Below are 23257 nucleotides of genomic sequence, written 5' to 3' on the forward strand. Positions count from 1 at the left end.
ATCGCTAAGACAAACCAGTTTGTTTACATTTACAGGACACTTTCTGGTGGCACTGAGAACAGGCATTTGCATGGCACTTTTGTAGGAGGTGGTATATTTTGGTAACACTTTGGGCCCCACAGAGTAACACACTTGTCCGTCCTGGAGGTATCTAGCTTTCAATCATAGGAGGTAGGCCTTCTCACAACACAATTCAGGACCCCCAAAGCTTTGAGTCTGTTCAAAATCAGGCAAAATATGGTCCTCCATCTCTAGCAAGTACAATGGGTAAGGAGGAAAGATTTGCTGCCTACTGTGTTGAAGTGGCTTATTCATTAATGTCAGTAAATGGAAGCTGAATACAAAATACTCACTGCTCCCCAGGCCTGGTTGACTAAAATTGCAGGTCCATGTGATGGCAGCTACACTTGTTCACATTAACACTCTATACAGAGTTGGCTTTTGTTACACTTCTAACTTACAACTTGTGTCTTTGGTGATGCTCGGTTGAAACAAGGATATATGCAAAGGAGATTTCTGCAAGATGCTGCAAACAGCTTTTCCAATAGCTATTCCAGAGGGGAAAAATGTTTTGGTCTCTCTACACACTGAGGGAAGTGAATGTCAGATCGCACCCTTAGTTCTATCATCAGAATTACACTCAGGTGTTGGTCAAGTGAGCTTCACCTTTCCTATTAATTGCTCTAGCAGTGTGTATAAAATATCTTCCCCACTCTTAGTTTATGTGCTTTCCGCAGTGGCCTGGCACAAGAGGTTGATGTCTTAATTTATTTTGAGATTGTGTGTACTAATTCTTTGTATTAGAAATGCTACTACACATGCATAATATGACTGAAATATTTAGAAGATTTTAATAATGTTAGAATGATAGTGTTACAAATAGAAACACAAAAGTTAGTCTCTTAGCAACTAAGGAGCCAATCTCACAAACACTTTATGTGGGTGCTCATTTTTACATATCAGTACATTGATGTCTACAGGGCTGCTACTCATATTATAAAGTTGATCAGTGCATACGTGTTTGCAGGATCATATAGAAGTTTACATCTGACAGTGTAACTAGTATACATGTGTGTTCAGCATCTCTTCTTGAAAGAGATCTTATTTCACATTCACTGAAACAAAGTGGTATCTGTTACAGGATCTCCTTCATACGGTCTTCAAGAACGGAAAGGTAATGAAGTCTTACTCGTTTGACGAAGTAAGGAAAAATGCCAGACTGAAGGACAGTGAACTAGAAGTGGGACCTCATTAAGTTTAATTCCATGTCTCTCTGTGTAATGAGTATGTACTGCATAGCTAACAAGTTTATTGTACAGATCTGTGTGTTTGTGTTTTATGATACATTATAGCCAAATTATTTGTTGGTTTATGGACATACTGCCTTTTTTCTTTCCTTTTTTGCACCAGTCTTTAGAAAAGATGAAATTAGGAAATGGTACTTACAATGTAAAATCTGTTTAATGCTAAAGTGTGCTTTTTAGGGCCCTTCGCCAGTAGTGATTCAATCTGGTATTGATCTTTTCACAAATGAGACAAAGCAGAGAAACATTTTTATATGGAACAGAGTATCACAAAATGGATTTACATAAAATTATCATGCTTACTTTGTTTATATTTAACTTGTATTTTTGTACAAACAAGATTGTGTAAAATATATTTAAAGTTTCAATAATTAAGTCTTTCCAACTTTTCATGATTTTTATGAGCACAGACTTTCAAGAAAATATTTTGGAGGAAAAATCATTGCCTTTTGTCCATTAATCAGCAAATAAAAATGGCCTTAAAGTTTCTTGTGATGTTGTACCATTTGAAGGTTAAATCAGGACTTGTACCTACTTAAGACCCATATTGCTGACCTCACTGTTCCTTATAGTTATCTGTAGTAGTCATTCTACATTAAAGAAAATTACTGTTCTTGCTGGAATCTTTAGGTACTATAAGCGTATAGGCCTTGCTAGCAGTGTATGGTATGTAAATGGAATGCCAAATTTGAAAGAATTCTCTACTGCAACTTCTCTCTTGTCAAGTATAGTCCACTTGGCATATGCACCTCAATATTTTAAGAGTAAAGTTTTTAAGAGATATCCTCTTCCACTACAGAATATACGTGTAAAATACTGATAAATATGGAAGCGGTGTATTTTAAAGTAATTATACTTCTGGGTTTATTTTTCATATATTGTAAGTGACATGACTTTAAAGTGAAATACTGGACTGGGTAGTGCACTTTTTTACTTTTTGTATTTTTTTTCATTGATTTGCCTTTTATCAGACTGGATGTTAAATTGTATAAATATGTTTAACTATTTTTTGTTAAACAACTTTAATAAAATATTATGCTAGACAAACTCCTTTTACGTGAATCCCCCCGGGGGGACATGATACAGAGGGATAATTATGAAAACAAAAGATATGAAAGGTACTTTTTAGTCAGCTGTGCTTGATTTTATTCACTCTCTGCATATGCTTGCTTGAACACCTGCAGGAGGACAAAACTGTCAATGATTTTGTTTGACAAACCATAGCAAGTTTTCAGATGTTTGTATTGTAGGGTGGCTCTTACGAAAAAATGAATCCCTCCTTTTTTTAGAAAAGCAATGGTTTCTGTAAAGTTATCCATGCTAAAGAGTAACTAAGTCACTGATCATTGTACAGGTGTTGTATTTGGTTCTGGCTCTAATGTATTAGCAATTGATGTTATAGGGCAAATGGTTTAGAAGAGATCAAACAATTTAGACCAACCACAGATAATACAAAACATACTTTTATTTGAAGGAAGCTTAAAAAGCCATACTTTATTATTCTTACTGTCACACCAAAAAGGGCCACATCAAAGAACTTGTAATGTTTCCGGGATGTTTCCGGGATATGAAGTTAAAACACTTAAGCCCAGTCGCAATAGTTTGTTTTATTTGTTTAAAAAATGTTTTCACTCTTACTGTATGTGATTATACACTTCAGTGATGTATCGTTTCAAAAAGTAGAGTTTTAAAGTAAGATGATAAACACTGACCTTTCACACCCTGGATCTGCATTCTATTGCTGTTACCCATATTGTTCATATTTGGTCAGGAAAGATTTTAACTCCAGAGATAGGATTAGTAACAGTTAAATAGAATAGAGACTTTCACTCCTCCATATGATCTGTATTAGAGAATTTTATGATGTATGGTATTAAAAAAAAAAAAACAACTGCTTTCATCCTGTACCAATAAAGATTTTGATAACTATTGACTACCCATAACTGATATTTTTGTAATTAAAAGCTGGGGATATGCTATGAAAGCACTGTTTTCTTTTTGTCTGTCATGAAGTACACAAGTGACTGTTTGATATTATATCTAGATTTCAGTTTATTTGGGACTTTTCTATGAATTCCCTAAGCTGTGCATGTCACTTTCAGAAAGTCGTGTCATTCATTTCAAAATAATGTTAGTACTTTAATCACCTGGTGCTAGTCAATCCTCAACTCTTGCCACCAAGTGTTTGGCAGTTGACATCCCAGACACCAAAGGGTTGATAGTGATGTCAGATATAACCTATTACTGTGCTTGAACCTTACAATATCGTAATTCTTCCATACTGAAGCAAACAGCATGTTTGGGTTTGCTTTAAATAATTAGATTTGTAGCCATTGAGATTTTAATTATCCCCATTTAATTAGAGTACAGTGTTTGTATTTAAAAATAGGAATTGGATGTTTTGTGTTAATACTCTAAATAATTTATTTGTAACCAGTATTTAGCATAAGAAGGATTTTATGACTATTTTTTCCTGAGATGCATGGCTATGAAACTGATGCTAAAACTTTTTGTAACAAGATCCATCTTAGAAGTTCTGAGGAGAAAATAGAAAAGTATTTATTGTTTTATTTGCCAAAATTCAAAACGTAAAGTTTAAACCGTTTTTCTAGTTTTACATTCCTCCTTAATTTGTTTAGTGGAGAGTAAATATTCTTCACTTAAATCCTATGTTAAATGTACTCAACATTAAATACAAATGTAATAAAATGGAAATAAAGTTTAGTTCTGGTAGTGAAACACTAATATCCATTTGACTTTGTTTTAAACCTGTGATGTTGGACATCAGATTTCTTTCACGTGCACCCATTGCCAGCAGTTTGGACAGAGTGAAATTGAGGTGCCATGATGATCTTCTATATAGGCTAACCATACAAAGTGAACAGTTTACATAAGTGATACTCAAACTGAGGATCGCAAGCCACAAGTGGCTTTTTAATGCATCTCCTGCAGCTCTTTGCAGAACATCATATTAAAACTGTGATTTTAATTATTAACCGATCAGGATGCTTTTACTATGTTATTAACCAATTGTAATTGATAAAATAATACTTGGTCAGTCATTTTGCTGTGAGGATTGTATATATAATATAAATAAATGAAACAATGAATTTGCAGTACTCTGGCTCTTTTGGGTAATGTTTATACCTGATTTGGCTCGTGAACTGCTGAAGTCTGAGTATCACTTGTTTACATTTATGTATTAGATTTAAAACACATACTGGAAGGAGGTGGGGCGGGTTACATGCATCCCATGTTTGTTATAGGACTTGAGCAAATCCCTACTCTAGCACCTTATTCCACTTATAGTTTTTATATGTACTTGAATCTGGACCACTCTTCCATGGTCTTGATATACAGCTGCCGGAACACTAGGTATAAAAACCCCAAGGGCTTATCACCCTTTATATTTCACACAATTTTGAGTCAAGTGAATGTCTTCTTGGGACTTGACAGTTTTCAGAATAAAGCTGCTGAAAAGCTTGTTCAGAAGCACATTAATCATCCCCATCAAAAATGTAATGTAAATGCTTATGGAGCAAAATGCATATTCCCAGACCCCTAAATTAAATGCGTTAAGTATAATGTTTTCATAAAAATGAAAGAAAATGTCACTTTGGAATCCCCTGTGCCCTACCTGCAGAAGCTTAAAGAACTGATGAGCATGCCCTACGATTACAAGCTCTCTTAATGAGGCTGTACAGAATTTTGAAAAGGGGCAGCCCTGATCTTAGTGACTTCTCTGGCCTACAATAACAGGCTGCTTATTGTTAGACATTTCAGTCTTATGAGCATGGTTTCTCAAAAGAATATATGTGCTATATACTGTAGCTAGGACCACACAGCTGACTGTACAGCCGACTGTCTTGGTAAGCTAGTTAAGCCATCCCATTACAATGCTCCAGGCATCTGATTCCATCATAGTCCCATTTTTTGTGAGTTAAGTTACTTGTTCCCAGATATGTAAAGTGTTCTTTGTGTTGAGTGTCCTCATAGAGTAGCTTGTGATTCACTATATGAAGGAGACTCTCAGAAAACTTCTAACCTAAAATAGCCCTAAAAATGGATGTGCTTTTTCCCCTGCTTCCCCAGCCCTGACATAAAATATAAAATAGTACCTAGATTGAGTTGCTTAAGATAGGAACCTTGTCTATTTGTCAAAGTGTCCATTACATACTATATTAATGATTTAAGAATAATAGTGTCACATGCCTGGGGTATAAATGGTAGCTAAAATCAGCCGAGTCACTCTAGTTCTGATTTATACCCTCCTTTTGGGAGGAGGTAATAAGTGGAGTGGGTCAGTTGAATTAGTCATTAAACCAATTTTAAAGTAAAGCTATAAAGAGCATAATGAATATACAGTTTAAGAATTGAGATGGTTGGCTGGCTTGTTTTTCTAGCCCCTGTGTTTTTATGAGCCCTGCAGAGCCAGAAAGGCTCACGTAAATGTATATACAGTTGCAACAGTGCCTTAAGAACCAAAACTAGACCCCAGAGCCTTCAAATTGCAGCACTTCGTGGCTTCAGTGCTATAGCAACAAGAGCTCACCTCTTCAGTGTATGTCTCAGGTGCATTTTTCCAAGAGAAGCAAGGCTGATGCGAAGGCAGCTATGGAAGCTCCTGCAGAAATGGGATGGCTCAGCTGCTGTTCTCAGCTTGTCCATTGCAAGCCCCTGGCTGCGCTGTTGACAAAAGCAACCAAAGGGCGTCTTCGTTGCCAATTAAGACTTTGAGGAAAACACCAGGCCAGAGACCAACCGTGACGCACGAAAGGGGAGAGCAGAACATAAGAACTTGCGTGACCTTTTACTTCTAGGAAGCACCTGGCTTGTCACTTTGGCCAAGAAGAAGGAAATAAGTGGATCTGGGTAACAGCTTATGACTGTCTAAAGCTGTATGGCCTTCTTACACATGTTTCCTGAAAGATCTCCACCCTATTCCTGTTTCATGTACCCTTGCTTGAGTCCCACATCTGTAGCAACAGGCTCTACCGTTTACAAAGCTGCTAGCATTTCTAGATGCAGAATTGAGTCCATTGTAATGCTAGCTAACAAATAGGTATTGGAATTATTCTCTGTGCAAGGAGACTCCATTCCATGGAGGTGTTTGGGGGTCAGAGATGTATGGATTGTGGGGGGTTATATTTGTGTCATTGCAATGGGGTTAATAACCGGCCCCTTTTTTTGTGTGCCTATTTTCAGATTCTTGCATCTTGTTTAAACTCATTCAGGGTGAACTGCCCGCCTTGTGTGTGGGGAGGGTGAGGGGAGAGGTGTTGCTGACTCCCTTTAACTGGAGCAACAGTTACAGTGTATGTGCGTGAGCTACTCTTGGTTTTCCTGTGACGTTTCCTGGGGGATAGAAAACCTGTATTCAAGTTGTGAAGGTTGCATCTCTATGTAGAGGTCCCATACATTCTTCAGACCTGGAGAACCCCAACAGAGTCCTATAGACCCAAGTCTCCTGCTTGAAGCCTGAAGATCGTCTCCTGAAAGACTGTCCTTGCCCAGAGAAAATGGGTAGAGTCCCTATGAGGGAGACATTGCACTTAAGAGTATCCATATCCACTGTCTCCCAAGGCACATAATGACAGCCTCATTCCTCTTTACAATGAATGTAAATCAGATTTACTGTAATTGCAGTTGTGAGCTCTAAGCATTCTGTTCAGTCAGTTTTCCTCCGCTTACTGATAGCACAGTTAACCTCTGTTGGTGATTTTTAAATGGCCCATCAGCCCCCATGTCTGAGGACCTCAGACACTCTGTTCTTTTTATAATAGATACTCTTCCCTGACAAATAAAGGGGAGAAAAGCATTTCAATTTGCAACAGTCTTCTGTTCAAAGGCACCCTGCGTGGTGCAGCAGATGAGTCCTGAGCGCTTAATGCAGTTAGGCTTCTGTTGAGCTGAAAGGCTTGTTAGATTTAATATACGCTGTTGATCTTTCATTTAAGTATTCAATAGCTGGTTTTTAAATATACTTTTTATTGTCTCCGATCATAGTGTCAAAACTGCTAGTCTCCCATTTGTCAGGATGGTGGAGTTTAGGAATCCAGTCTCTGATCAGTGGGGAAAGCAGCATCTCCTCTCTCTCCTCCAGAAATAATTTAATATTATCCTCCCTTCCTCCCCTCTTCCCCCCCAGCCCTCTTGCCCCAAAAGAAGAATTGGATCTGTTGCTGGTCTCTCTTTGGACCAAACAGAAATGTATGAGTTGGTGTAATTTACACTTTCTAGCCTCTACAATTTGGGTGGGACAGGTTTATTTAATCTAATTTATTCACACCCATTTACTAATGTGTAATTATTTGCATTCCCTTCAGTATCACTGATGGTTTTGGCCCATGAAATCTGAAGTTACTCTGTTCCTGTGCTTCAGTCAAACGTGGAAGGGAGGAGGCAAACATGGCTTGTGCTCCTCATTCCCTAGGTCCTGCCTGCCCCTTTGCTGTAAGCTAGAGCAGCCTCAGAGAAATGGAGTCTGGATGCCCTCTTTGAAGACTTGCTGGTGTAGTTTGGTGCACCCTAGTGAAATGTATAGGACACATTTCATAGCACTGGAGCAACTGGCCCCTGTATGTATACGTCAGGTGGAAAAGCTCTTTTGTTAAATTAGCAGGTAAGAATGCTACATAGACCAAGAAAGCAATTTTTAAACTTTGACTTCATTTTCATGCACTTTCTTCAGGAGTTGCTGTCCCAGTAACAGAAGCATCACTGTTCACCCATCTGTGTGCCCCCAGTGTCCCAGAAATGAACACCCACAAGGCTTATAAGCACTGGAGTATGTTTTTAAAATCCCAAGTGTTTTGGACTATTACCAGGATTTTTATTGTGGAGCTAAAAAGTTGCTATGGGCATGGTGCTTTTTTAACTTTGCTAACTGTTACATTGGATGTTGCCAGATAAATTTGACAATCTATGAAAATATTTTCAGTCTTCCACAAGTGATGGCACTTGAGGAATACAAGAGGAAATATTATGGGAGGGATTTGACGTCTCAGGGGAGGACTGATGAAATATGAAAACTTTCACCTATTAGGTCACCAATTTAAATCTAGAATGTTAAGGTAGTTATTAGAAGTTTTCATGGGACAGCTGTTTAGTTGCCTGTATGAAAGGTGATATGGTCTTGGTCCATTTTATCATGGATGAGTGTTCACACAAACCCATACCACAATTAGCAAAACTTGGAAAATTATCTACTGTCATATCTGGAGGTGGTCCTTCCAGAACATGGATAAGCCATTTTGGCTCGGTGATGTGAGGAAACTTCTGCTGTTACTAACACTATTTCTCTTGCTGATAAATAATATTAGTCTCTAAAATGTCCATTCCCGCTCCCCCTTCCCAAACATTAAATTTTCTTTCTAAAAGTAAGTATTTTCTTTAACGAAGGCTGGGTATGTGTCAGGGAGTTCCAGGTTACAGTTTTCTAGGTTTGCCCCTTGGAAAGAATAGAGCTGAAGTGTTCTTTTCTCCAGGGTGGAAGTTCTCCAGTCTGCAGAAGATGTCACCTTAGTTTAAGCATAAGACAGTGTTGCTTGGTGTAAAATGTGTCAGAACAATTGTTAATTTCCAACTTTTCCAAGAGGATAAATTGGTGGTCTGAAAAACTTTGTGAGTGGGGGAGGGATAGCTCAGTGGTTTGAGCATTGGCCTGCTAAACCCCAGGTTGTGAGTTCAATCCTTGAGGGGGCCACTTAGGGATCTGGGGCAAAAATTGGTCCTGCTAGTGAAGGCAGGGGGCTGGACTCAATGACCTTTCAAGGTCCCTTCCAGTTCTAGGAGATTGGTATATCTCCAATTATTACCTTTATTACTTGTGAGTATGAGAAAAGAGGGCTGAGAGAAGGTCAGGGTGTCTTGAACTAATCACGGCCTTTTCCCTAACATTGGATGTATTCCTGTGCCTTTTACCTCAATTGAACTTGTTGAAGTTTACCCTAAACATTCCCCTAGAATATGTTTGGACCTGCTCAACTGATGTTTTAATGTGTCCACACTAGGAAAAAGGTGGTAATTGGTTAACCCACCCTGATCTAAACTAGACCCATTTTTTTCAAGCCCTCTGTAGGTACTCATTTGTTTTAAAAAAAAGACAGTGCTAAACTGCATTAATAATACCATTCTTCCTGAATATTTTGGTTGCCCCTGAATTAGTTAACCTCTCTCACTGATTAGCCTTCTGAACAATGTTACTTCAGGACAATCATCTGTCTTCGTAGCAGTCATAATTCTCCACGGGGCAAAGAGGAAAGTTGCACTTATGTATAAGATTCTGCAGTCTTTTCTTCTGCAGACAAAAGCAAATGTTTAAGTTAAAATGAAAGAGAGTGCTGACCCCTTGCCTTGCTAAGGGGCAGCTGAATGTGAGAGACTGGAGATACCAAGAGGATTTTGCTGTCTTTATATAAGCTCACTCATCCTCTTTGTGTAAAAATAACTTTTAAAAAATATATGAAAACAATGTTAAATTTACGGCCATTTTAGTACATGACAAAACTTCCCTGAAGACTCCTGCATTCATTTCCTAAGTGGGCACTTCCTAAGTTACAAGATCTGGGCCTGATCCTGCAAACCTTACACAGACACACAATCCCATCAGTTAGTTGGATGCTCGTGTGAGTAAATACGTAAAGGCTGCAGGATTGGGCCTTTTGTGAGCAGGGAAAGTATTAAAATGCTGGCACTGTATGTTAAATAGCTGCTCTCACTGAAGCCAATGGTAAAACTTGTCTTCTTTTGGACCTACAATGATATCAACTCTATTCACAGCAATCGAGACTACCATTGGGACAGTTGTATCTTAAGACAAGTTATGCATATTCAGCTTTTGACCCATTCTTTACAGTAAATATTTAATTATCTCATGTACTGGAACTAATTCCAGAGGTTTTCCTCTGTTACAATGGGTTCCTGCCTACAGGCAGGTTAAGACAACACCCTGCAGTATGCCAAAGGAAATCTACTTTCCAATGAATACAGAAGGTGACTGCACCGTTTGTAATGCTGTTATTCCACTTCAATTGCCCATAATCACAATGCTTATGTGTTAAAAGATAGTTGTGGTGATGTAGAGCATTCAGTGTGACTGTGGCAAAGGTAAGTCTGTCAAGATGTGTATTGACCTAAGACACCTCTGCTGGAATCTGGTATTTTCTTGTACCTGACTTTTCCCTTGGTCACAAGCCTCTTACAATATCCTAGAGTCCTTATGATCCAAGTTTGACTTACCCTTACAAAGATTTTAGAAATCTTTCTTTAAATCAAGAAAACAGAGGATGATGTTGACCATTTGATCTTGCCGTGTTTGACTCTTTTAGTTCTTTGAATGGCAGATGTTGTTGCATTGTGATTAGCACTGCATTTTTGGGGTTGGAGGAGGGAATCTTATAAAATGTCTCATTTAAAATACTGCACAACTCAATATGCTGCCAATCTACACTCACAATCTTGTCTTTCTTTGCATTTGCAGTAGGGCTATATGAATGTTTGTGAACTTCATGATATTTGGTGAACTCCATTAATGTTTCAGGGGCTCTACTTTGTATTATAACCTTCAATTTGGAGTGTGAACATTATGTTGTGTTGCAAAATCCTTTGTCAAAGCAATGTTGAAAAGATGTCAATGGTTATCCACCGCAGCTAATGAAGTTCCTAGTCACCGTGACCTTTCATGCCACTGGTCTTCAACTTCAGCAGCCAAGAGAGTCAGAGTGCTCCTGCACAATGGTCTTCTCACTTTAAACAAAAAACCAACCCTTGGCATTCAGGTATCACTAAGACAGACAGTTCTGTGGCGATAGGTGAGTGCTGAAGTGACAAGTATAACTGAATACCAGGAATCATAGTCATAAACCTGCATGCAGGCGACCTGGGACGCTGGTCGCTCAGACTTGAATCCTGGGCAGCAAGGCTGTTCAGCAACACCCCATGTGACTGAGCAGCCCTTGTTCAGGCCAGCACTGCTCAGCCAAGTAAGGGAAGGGGTTAGAAAAAGTGCCCTAAATATTACCTCCCACCTTTAATCTGGCCAGGTCACTACAACTGGTGGATCATCCACACAGAAGTCGTTCTCTAAAAAAAATCAAGAGCCCTCATGTGGGGTCATGGAACATATGGATCCTAATGGACAGAGCAACCCATCAAGACCAAAAAAATATACATTGTTAATTGCAAGGGACTATGCTAGATCCAGCATTGATATAGCTGCCCTCAGTAAAACCAGACTTGCAAATGAAGGCTCCGTATAGGAACACCTACTTTTGGAAAAGGAAATCAGCAGAGGAAGACCAAATTTATGACAGTGGTTTGCCATTAAAACAGTTTCCTAAAATCACTGAAGGACTTACCTGTGGGCAAAAATGAATGCTGTAGTAAGTGCAGGCCCTGATAAAGGCCCTGTATGAGGCCTGAGGCCTGAACTAAAGTAATGATCAAGACTCTGCTAACATAAAGCAAAGTTAAGCTGTGAGCCAGAGGCCGGCTTGGTTCACAGAAGCTGGCACGAAAAGGGCTGATGCTGCAAAAATACATATTCACCTAGCATACCAAAGGATAAACACAGCATTAGAACATATTATACTGAAACATTCCATAGATAACGAAAGGACAGGCCGACCCATCCCAATGACAGGGGCAAAAGGGTAAAATGGTGGATAGAGTTGTTTTGTTCGAACCAACATGTACAAGGTAGAAGGCGGCACCTTGCTACGTAGAGGGGTTGTAACTTGCTACGTAGAGAGGTTGCACCTCAGTACGTCAGGTGTGATGTGTAACTCGTTTGTATCTGTGTATAAGAATGCATCTCTGGGGAGGTGCCTTTGTCCAGCCAAGGGGGCAGTGGAAACTCCCGCCACTGACTGAGCCGGGTCCATTGCCAAGAGGCACTTTCTCGTAGTATGCCCTGAATTAGGCTAAGAAACCTACAGGGAACTGCCATTGTGTCCGAGGTCGCAATAAACCTAGTCGACGTGACTTTGCATCTTACTGGACTCTGTGGTTATTGGGGGTTCTCGTCGGGTCTGTTGTGTCAGCTATCTGCGCAGAGCTGGGGCAGCACACAGAGGGAACACACACACGCAGCTGAGTGATATCAACATTGGAGAGAGCAGAGCACCATACCGGTACAACTCTGACAATAAATGCCTAATGATTATGACTTCCCACTGGAAATTCACACTTTGTGACTCTTTTCAGGGCTTATGCACCAACCATGAACAGTACAGAAGAAATAAAAGAACTGTTTTGTTCTGATTTGGATGACATAATAAAATCTACAGTGTAGCTTTATCTATAGTTATGGGTGTGACTGTGACGGGTTGGATCACAGAAACCCGCCTGGGCGGTGCTAAAACTACTACTATCCCTGTTTTCCCTGCCAGCTTAGGACTTCAGCACCCTGTCTTGCTGAGCCAGACACTCTTGTCTACTTCAACAAAGATCCAGAGTCTGAATTACCTGTCCCAAAGCTGCAGGTTTACCTGAAAACAGCTCACAGAAGTGTGCTTGTCTTTAGCACCCAGACGCCCAACTCTCAATGGGGTCTAAACCCAAATGAATCCGTTTTACCCTGTATAAAGCTTATACAGGGTAAACTCATAAACTGTTCACCCTCTATAACACTGATAGAGAGAGATGCACAGTTGTTTGCTCCCTCAGGTATTAATACATACTCTGAGTTAATAAGTAAAAAGTGATTTTTATTAAATACAGAAAGTAGGATCTAAATGGTTCCAAGTAGTAACAGACAGAACAAAGTAAATTACCAAGCAAAATAAAATAAAATGTGCAAATCTCTGTCTAATCAAACTAAATACAGATAAGATCCTCACCAGTTCCAGAATGCTCCCTTTTACAGGCTAATCTCCTTTTAGCCTGGGTCCAGCAATCACTCACACCCCCTGTAGTTACTGTCCTTTGTTCTAGTTTCCTTTAAGTATCCTGGGGGGTAGGTGGGGTGGAGAGGCTCCTTCTTTAGCCAGCTGAAGGCCAAATAGAAGGGTCTCTCATGGGTTTAAATAGACTCTCTCTTGTGGGTGGAGACCCCCTTCCTCACTCCTATGCAAAGTCCAGCTCCAAGATGGAGTTCTAGAGTCACCTGGGCAAGTCACATGTCCATGCATGACTCAGTCTTTACAGGCAGAAGCCAATTTCCACATGGTATCGTGTATGTCTCCAGGAAGACTTCTTATGTGGATTGGAGCCTTCCAAGCTCTTTTGTCTGTTAAGTGCTTCCGGACTGAGCACTTAATTTGCACATTCCTTTCCCAAGAAGTGACCAAATGTTCTAACTAAGGCTACTTAGAAATCAAGCAATTATACAGCCAATGTTCATAACTTTGAACACACAAATGGTGCCTGCATCCAACTAGGATGAACATAACCAGTAGATCATAACCTTTACATAGATATGTTACATGGCATATGTAGAAAACCCTATTCTAGTTATATCATGCATACATTTATGAGCACCCCCACCCCATAAAGCCTTATGGGGTACACTGTCACAATGGGTTACTTTAACCAATTACCCACACAATGGTGAGGGTTTACACCTATGTTAATCTGTGAGAGTTCAGCCCCCAAGATTGACTACAGTAGAGAAGTTATCAATAGAAGGGGAATCCAATGGCGCACAACAGAAGATACATCATGGTCTTTCTATAATCATTACTTTTATTAGCCAGCCAATATACACTCACACTCACTATCTATCTATCCTGGCATCTCTCCCCGCCCTCCCACACAGGCATGCAGGTTGGGATACAGCTTTTGTAATGTGTTGCACTGACACCCACTGGGGTTCATACATATTTATGAAGGTTTTAACCCCTTTTCTTTATCTGAACTTCCACACCCCCACTACTATGAGAGTGCTCTGTTTTTCATAGGCTAATTTGTTAGTTCCCTTTATATTCATTATAGTAATAGGAAGTTTCTGACCTTTCACCCCAGCTGCCAACTGTCATCTTGTGGTGTCTACTGATATCTTGTATACATTATTATCCAAACAGCCATTATTTTCAACACATTAGCATATCACAAACATAGACACAAGCTTAGCAGATTTATTAATTTACTTATCTTTATAATATAGCTAATTTATTCTAAGTTCAAAGGACTAATTTGGCTAAACTAAATATCTTACACGCCTGTAGGGTTTGTGTTACACCAAGAATTAATACTTATATTTCATCTTTATATCCTAAAATCTTTTATCCTTGGCTACACCATCCAGTGAAGACAAACTCATATTTCTGGGAGACTTTGGGTATATTTACAGTTAAAACACTATAGTTGCACTTCAGTGTAGACACTACCTATGCCAATGGGTGGGCTTCTCCCATCACCATAGGTAATCCACCTTTCTCTGAGAGGCAGCAGCTGGGCTGACAGAAGAATTCTTCCACTGACCTAGCACAGGCTACGCTGGTGGTTAGGTAGGTATAACTATGTCACGCAGGGGTGTAGATTTTTCACAGCCCTGAGAGACATAGCTATCATAGAATATCAGGGTTGGAAGGGACCTCAGGAGGTCATTTAGTCCAACCCCCTTCTCAAAGCAGAGCCAATCCCCAGACAGATTTTTGCCCCAGATCCCTAAATGGTCCCCTCAAGGATTGAGCTCACAACCCTGGGTTTAGCAGGCCAATGCTCAAACCACTGGGCTATGCCTCCCTATATCAATGTAAGCTCCTAGTGTAGGCCTTGCCTCAAATGCTGGAGTTGGAAAAGACAGTGAGTGGTGGTGTAAGAAAGAACAACGGAGTCAGAAAAGTGAACAGCACTGGTCTTCTACTCAGCAAATGTGATGAACATGAACTCATTATTACCAACACACTCTCCAGGCAAGCCCACAAATACAAAACTCCATGGATGAACCCAACATCGTTGCTTTGGCACCTGATTAACTATATCATTATACGACAAAGAGACATCAAGATCACCAGAGTAATGTGAAGAGCAAAGTGTTGGACTGACTACAGGATGATCAGAGCCATTTTCTGTTTACATGTTGATACTCCTCAGCAAAACAATGCTGAACAGTGTAAACCAAAATTGAATATAGTGAAGTTGAGACATCCATTTCATAAACAGAAATTAAGGGAAAACTTAAAGGAAAAATTTGATAGCATTACATCATCACCCTAGTAATGCATTTGAAAAGTAGAATATATTCCAAGCAGTCATCTTTCAAGTCTCTGAATAATCTAAGGCTCAGACCACACTACAAAGTTAGGATGATGCTAGTCACCTTGTGGTGATCTATTTGTACATGTGTCTACACTCAAATTTGTCTCCTGCCAGAGTATGCACCCCATTATGGTGATGCAGTAAAATCACCTCCCCAAATGGGGTTGAACTGTGCTGACCTGCTGACGTTGACACAGTGCGAGTGTAGACACTGCATAATCTATGTCGACCCTAACATCCCTTCAGCAGCTGTCCCACAATGCCACATTCCCTGCAACTGTGATTTCTCTGGCCACAATTGCGAACTCCACTGCCCAGGCGCACAGACACCGGAAGCCATCTCCTCTGTCTTAAAAAACCCTGCATGTTTTTGAAATGTCTTTTCCTGATTGACTTGATGAGCACACCTAGCAGCACTCCCTGGTTGTGTACAACTGCCCATGCTAGCTCCACACACTCACTGCATGTGTGAGGGTGTTTGAGACACCCAGAGTTAGCAACAGTGACCAGTCGCTACCTGTCCCAGACCCAGGCCTAGAAGCACAGGGGAATCCAGCAGTTAGGCCCACTCATAACAGACTGGTGTCTGGCCAGAGAATGAGATGGGGCCAATTGTGACAAGCTGTGCAAAAGTTTTGTATGGAGCCTCCCTCCCCCACATCAGGTGTACTGTCACAGTTGGGCTGCTTCTCTTTGCGTATCCTTAACCCCATCCCTTAACCTCCGCATCCATCCAGGCAGTTCATTATTTGCTCTCTCCCACCCCCTGAGCAAGTTGTGTAGGCCACAAACCTACCAAAACAACAGCCTATCTTGTGTGGAAGAGTGTCTATTTGGTATCCTCCTAAAGAATAATGAGGGCCACCTAGCCCCATATAAGATGTGCTCAGCAGAAACTGGGGCACCCATTCTATATGGAGCCATGTCCTATTTATTTTACTTTGGCAACACTTGTAAATAAAAAAGTCTGAACTTTATTGAAATGGACAGCCACCCTCTGCATTCAGCTGGGAGCAGGGAGGGCTGCAGTCCACATCCCAGCCTCTCCCCAGCACCCCATTTAAGAAAAGGAATATGTTTAGGCTGAGTACCTGGGAGAGAGATCCATCTGACTGGTGCATAACCTCTCAGAGGGTGCTGGAAGCTATCTGGCAGCTAGGGAATGTAAAGCTGCAGTGGACAACTCTGCCCAAGAATGGTCTACAGGGAGGACAACTGCTCTGGACTAATGTCGTTTCCTGCCCTAGTTTGTGACAGCCAGAGGGAAGATGGCAGCAAGAATATATGCAGTGCCATAGTCAGCAAACAGTAATGAGGAGGCCTCATTGGTTTGCCCAGCTCCTAAGAGCCTGGAGCTCCATTATATGAATCGATCAAATGTCTATTTGGTGAGGGAAAGCAGAAGATGGCTATAGTGGGCCTATTTCTCATTTCCACTGAAATCTCTTTACACTGCTCTGGCAATGTTGATAGGGATGTAAATATAATCCCTTAAAATGGATGTAAATATAATCAGTATTGCCAGCTCCAAATGTTCAAAAACCATGAGGCAGGCTCACCAAAAATCATGAGATTGGCTTTAAAAGCATGCCATTGTGTAAAAGTAATAGATTTGGAGTTCTTTTTATTTGCCTTCTGCTTTTTGGGCAGCTAGGGTGTGCTGGCATCACATTTTTGAAGCTTTCTCCACAGCCACAAGGGTGAGAAACTGACTTTTTCTTTAAGAATGACAGCTGCAATCATCACATATCCACTTGACTCCAGGAGCTGGGGCTTTAAGGAAAACAATAATTACCATGAGACACATAACAAAATCATGAGAGCTGGAAACATTGCAATAACGCACACACATATTAAGGCCCCATATGTTGCCAGAGTGGTCTAAAGCGTTCTTCGTGTAAATGAGAATCAGGTCCAGTGACCTCTTGGTTGTCTGTGGCCTAGTTGCAGGCTCAATACCCCATCTGCACCCACATGTGCTAATATATTATATGAAGCCAATTGGAAGAGCAGGCTGAGCTAGACGTTCTGAATAATAATCACTACCAATTTAGGCCCTTTACTTTCCTCTCACCCATCGGGTGCCCATTGACACCTTCAGAATCTGCCGCACCCTCAGTCCCTACAGTGCTGTCCATCTTGAACTTCCCCACCTATTATCTTCTCTGTGGGTCAAATCTTCACCCTTCTACCCACGCACTCCCTCCTATATCCTTGTTCTGGTGGCTCATGAGGATGCCAGATAAAGGTAGGGACATCCTGGCTGGGTAGAAAAGTAGCATATGATGCTGGCTAGGCAGGGAGAAGGTGGTCAGGACACGTAACTGTTGAGCAGGTTATGGTAGGGGATGTACAAACACGTAGGAAGAGACACAATCATTCAGCTAAGCCCTGAGATAGGTAAAAGTAAATCAAGCTTTCAAGGTAGCATTAGAATTCCACTCCACAAGTAGTGTACTCATGTTACACTTTCACAGGGATCACTTGTTACCAAACTTAATCAGTTTTCTGCCAATGCAGCAGTAAACATTAATGGAGTTGGGCCCTTTCTACCTCCTACTTCTATATTTTTTAATAGATTATTTCTGCTGTGCTGCATTACGTGGGGTGCTGAGTGTGTACTTTCAGATAAATTGCCTATGTAAATGTGTTGCATTCCTGCATACTTCAATTTCGCACACTTCTAAAAAAGATTTCTTTTCTTTTACAACAGTTTTTCTCATAGATTGACAATAAGTGATACAGAACTGAATACAAACTATGTCACCACCACTGGCTTAATGAAGGGAAAATTAATTTCACAACTGGCAGAAACTAGGAATCTCATCATATAAACCAGCAGGCCAGAGCGTTTGTAACTAAACCCTTCACAATATTTTTAGCAACTGATCTATGAGATCATTTTGCTATTTTCTGTTGTTTGTGACTCAAAGTGTTCCAAAAGAACCATCCTGAGTTGGAAAGAAATATGCACTGCAGGCTTCCAGCCTAGGCATGACTAGAGGCCAAGCACACATGCATTATACTCCTTTCCTGAGCCATGTTATCCTGTGCTATTCTATTGATAAAATCAGAGCATCAGCAATAGCTATAGAAGAGGCTGCCTATTGTTCTTCTGAGACAACTAGAGAGCAGATGCCAGCAATAAGGAAGATGGAAAGCAGAAAAAGGTTATAGAATTTATAGACTATCAGGGTTGGAAGGGACCTCAGGAGGTCATCTAGTCCAACCCCCTGCTCAAAGCAGGACCAATCCCCAGACAGATTTTTGCCCCAGAGCCCTAAGTGGCCCCCTCAAGGATTGCACTCATGATGCTGGGTTTAGCAGGCCAATGCTCAAACCACTGACCCATAGGCATGCGCAGCACATTTCATTAGGGTGTGCATCCAGGGAATTTTTTTTTTTTTAAAGGTGAACATCATAAAGTTTGGGGTATGGGAGGGAGTGCGAGGTGTGGGAGGGGGTGCAGTGTGCAGGAAGGGGCTCAGGGCAAGGGATTGGGGCAGAGGAGGGCTGCAGGGTGTATGAAGGGTCTCAGGGCAGGGGGTTGGGGTGCAAGAGGGGTGCGAGGTGCAGGTAGGGAGCTTAAGGTAGGGGGTTGGGGTGCAGGAGAGGTTCAGAGTGTGACAAGGGAGGTGGGGTGCAGGCAGGGGGCTCAAGGCAGGGAGTTGGGGTGCAGGGTGCAGGCAGGGGGCTCAGGGCAGGGAGTTGGGGTGCAGGAAGGGTGTGGCAGGGGGCTCAGGGCAGGGAGTTGGGGTGCAGGAAGGGTGTGGGGTGCAGGCAGGGGGCTCAGGGCAGGGGGCTCAGGGCAGGGAGTTGGGATGCAGGAGGGGTGAAGCAAGGGGCTCAGAACAGGGAGTTGGGGTGCAGGAGGGGTGCAGCAAGGGGCTCAAGGCAGGGAGTTGGGGTGCAGGAAGGGTGCAAGGTGCAGGCAGGGGGCTCTGGGCAGGGAGGTGGGGTGCAGGACGGGTGTGGGGTGCAGGCAGGGGGCTCGGGGCAGGGGGTTGGGGGTACAGGCAGGGGGCTCAGGGCAGGGAGTTGGGGTGCAGGAGGGGTGCAGCAAGGGGCTCAGGGCAGGGAGTTGGCGGGCGGGGTGCAGGAGGGGTTTGGGCTCCGGTCTGGCACTGCTTACCTGCAGCGGTGCACTCCCTGCAGGCCTGCCCTGGCCCCATGCTGCGCTGCTCACCACGTTCCTGCACGGCCCCAGGGGGAGGGCACAGGGCTCCGCGTGCTGCTCTTGCTGTGCCTCCAGGAACCTCCCCCGAAGCTCTCATTGGCCACGGTTCCCCATTCCCAGCCAATGGGAGCTGCAGGGGGCGGTGCCTGGAGCAATGTATGGAGCCCTCTGCCCACTCCCCGCCCCCGGGGCCCTAGGGACGTGGTGCCGGCCGCTTCTGAGAGCAGCGCGGGGCCTGCGGCACCACGGGGAGCAAATCCCGTGGGCCAGATCCAAAGCCCTGAGGGGCCAGATCCAGCCCGCGGGCATTAGGGTGTGTCTGGGCACACCCTGTGCTCACGCCTATGCACTGAGCTATCCCTCCCCCCATCTTTCCTGCCCTCAAATCAATGTTCCTATCACAGCTAGTTTACTGGGCTTGGTTTATGGGGCGCTAGACCATACAGTATGTGGTGGGAATATAAATGAATTTGTTGCACCGTAATAGTCAAGAGACAGTGAGTATGATCTTCAGCGCTTACAGGGCATTTTTGGAAGAGGGACCACAGCTATGGAACGCACTACAGCTTGAGCTCATGCTGAGTCCAAGTGTATTTCCACATTTACAGCAAGGTGGAATGCTCACCTCTTTGGCATTTCCTAATTGGCTATGACATAAGTTGCCCTGCCTAGGCTCTCTTGGAAGCTGGCTGCTGGGATCTGACTACTTGAATGGAGTGGCTGTAACTGTCAGAGAGGAAGGGAGCTCTCCCATTTAGTGGGATAACAGTGTGGCTGAGTTTTGTAGGGTGGGTAACAAACCTAAAGAGCCCAGCACGTTTATATTCATTTTAGGAGATTTAGAATTGTTAGTGTATACAGCTGCATCACACAGTGAAATGTTTAGTGATAGTCAGACTGGTGAACAAAACGTTCCTACTCCACATGAGCAGAGATAGGGGGATATCAGCATTCTAAAATGGCATAGTGCGGGGGGGTTTGCAAACTTCATTGCACCTTGACCCCCTTCTGACAACAAACCTATAGCTTTCATTTAAGACCTCACATAACTTTCTTTGGTTAACCCCTGTGCCAGCTGGCATTAAGGCATTCTGGATCACAATTCTGTCTGGCCTTTTAGACTTGCATGACTAGCATGACTAAATACCAGTATAAATAATTCATTCAATGATGTGAGAAGCTTCTCAGCCTCTGACTACTTTGCTTTGGCAATGATCCCATGGTGCTAAATCACAATCTGTATACTTTGCTTGTCTGGGAATTTTACTTTCTGTTTGTACAGAACAATGGGGCCCTGATCCTGGCTGATACCTCTGGGCACTCCTGTAATATAAACAAAGAACAATAATAATTAATTGGAGAGCAGTTCAGCAGAGGTTGTATCTATCTATAAAAGCCTAGGGCTTTCCTCAGCTGGTTTAACATGTTAAAAACCACAATTTGCCTTCTCTACACTAGGATTTTAACTCATGGCACATGGCAAACAATAGTAACTAACTCTCAATGCTAAAAATGTGTCACTTAGTTTAAGTTTGAATTTTTCTAGCATCATCTTCCAGCCATGGGATCTTGTTAAGCCTTTGTCTGCTAGATTAAGGACTTCTCTCTAGTATCAGATATCTTCTCTCTGGCCTGGTCTACACTAGTCTGTTATTTTGGAATTAGCCAAGTTAATTCGAAAAAAAAAAGATTCTGTCCACATGACCAAACTGGCTTTTTCGATTTAAAGGGCTCTTTAAATCGATTTCTGTACTCCACCTCAGCAAGTGGAGTAGCACTTAAATTGAGATTGCAATCCCGGTTTAAAGGTATTGTGGCCACAATTCAACTTTATTGGCCTCCAGGAGCTATCCCAGAATGCTCCCTTGTGACCGCTCTGGACAACACTCTCAACTCCAATGCACTAGCCAGGTGGGCAGGAAAAGCCCCGGGAACTTTTGAATTTAATTTCCTGTTTGGTCACCATCAGCACAGGTGACCGTCAGCACAGTCCACCATCACAAGAGATCACGCAGTCCTGGATTCGCAGACGAGCTCCAGCATGGTCCGAACGGGAGGTACTGGATCTCATCGCATGTTGGGGAGACGAGTCTGTTATGGTAGAACTATGTTCCAAAAAAATGAATGCAAATACGTACACTAAAGTCTCCAGGGCCATGATGGAAAGAGGCTACACCAGGGACACAGAGCAGTGTTGTACAAAAATCAAGGAGCTCAGGCAAGCACACCAAAAAGCCAGGGAGGCAAACAGGCTCTCTGGATCACAGCCCCATACATTCCGCGTCTACTGTGAGCTCCATGCAATTATGGGGGGGTGACGCCACCACTACCCCACCACTGTCCGTGGACACCTGCAAAGGGGGAGTTGCATGGAGTGAGGAGGAAGAGTCATTGGAGAATGAAGAGGAGGACAGTGCACAGGCGGCAAGTGGGGAATCCGTTTCCCCCCCTAGCCAGGAACTATACTTAATGCTGGAGCCAATAGCCCCCTACTCCCAATGCAGCCTTCCCAGATCATGACCCTGGAGAAGGTACTTCTGGTGAGTGAAAGCCTGATCGGAGCCACGCAGTGGTGGGGGGACCCAGCCACACTGGGCTGTTTGTGTATAGTTTAAAGGGCTCATCTCTGCTCAGAGCCATGCGGTGGATGGGGTTGTTGTGTGAAGTGATCATCCCAGACAGCCCACAGGCCCTCCTTTATGGCAAACCCACCAGGCATTGCTTGCTATGGGAAAGGGGTCCCAGCAGTTTGAAAGCATTGAAATGTATGTAATTAATTAATTTAATATTAATAATTGGAGATATACCAATCTCCTAGAGCTGGAAGGGACCTTGAAAGGTCATTGAGTTGAGTCCAGCCCCCTGCCTATTTTTGCCCTAGATCCCTAAGTGGCTTCCTTAAGGATTGAACTCATAACCCTGGGTTTAGCAGGCCAATGCTCAAACCACTGAGCTATCCGTCCCCCCCTTCTGTAGAAGAAGCAGAACCCCACATACCCCTACGGGCTGCCTGCAAGCTGAATTCTGTTGCCCTGCTGTGTGTGATGGCTTACTCATACCAAAGTGTCCCCTTTGTTCTCTGAAATGTATATTTTAAAATACTACCCTCCCTTTTTCTCCTCCCACAGGTGCAAATGTTTCAACGCAGCCCCTATCTACTCTGTCCCAGAGGCTGGTCCAGATTAGCAGGCGGAATAAACAAACTCGGGAAGACATGTTCGCCGAGCTCATGCAGTCCTCCCGCACTGATAGGGCCCAGCTGAATGTGTGGAGGCAAACAATTGCAGAGTCCCGTAAAGCATTACAGGAATATGAACAGAGGAGGGACGCGTGCAATGAGAGCAGGCAGGATGCTATGGTCAAGCTCATGGGGGAGCAAACTGACATGCTCCGCTGTATGATGGATTTAGTGAGGGAAAGGCAGCAAGACCACAGACTTCCGCTGCAGCCCGTGTATAACCGCCCACCCTCCTCCCCAAGTTCCATAGCCTCCTCACCCAGATGCCCAAGAACACGAGTAGGGAGGCTACAGGGACCCATACACTCAACCCCAGAGGATCACCCAAGCAGCAGA

General features: G+C 42.8%; 1 protein-coding gene across 1 annotated transcript in view; it reads left to right on the forward strand.

Moving 5' to 3' along the window:
• NAMPT (nicotinamide phosphoribosyltransferase) overlaps nucleotides 1-4043 on the forward strand; it is a 59266-nt gene extending 55223 nt beyond the window's left edge. The window contains exon 11 of the mRNA XM_039517034.1: nucleotides 1142-4043. Coding sequence (XP_039372968.1) covers nucleotides 1142-1255 — 114 coding nt within the window. The 3' untranslated portion in view covers nucleotides 1256-4043. The remainder of the gene's footprint in view (nucleotides 1-1141) is intronic.
• The last annotated feature ends 19214 nt before the right edge of the window (nucleotides 4044-23257 follow it).

Source organism: Mauremys reevesii, linkage group 1 (genome assembly GCF_016161935.1).
Source record: "Mauremys reevesii isolate NIE-2019 linkage group 1, ASM1616193v1, whole genome shotgun sequence".
Taxonomy (NCBI): Eukaryota; Metazoa; Chordata; order Testudines; family Geoemydidae; genus Mauremys; species Mauremys reevesii.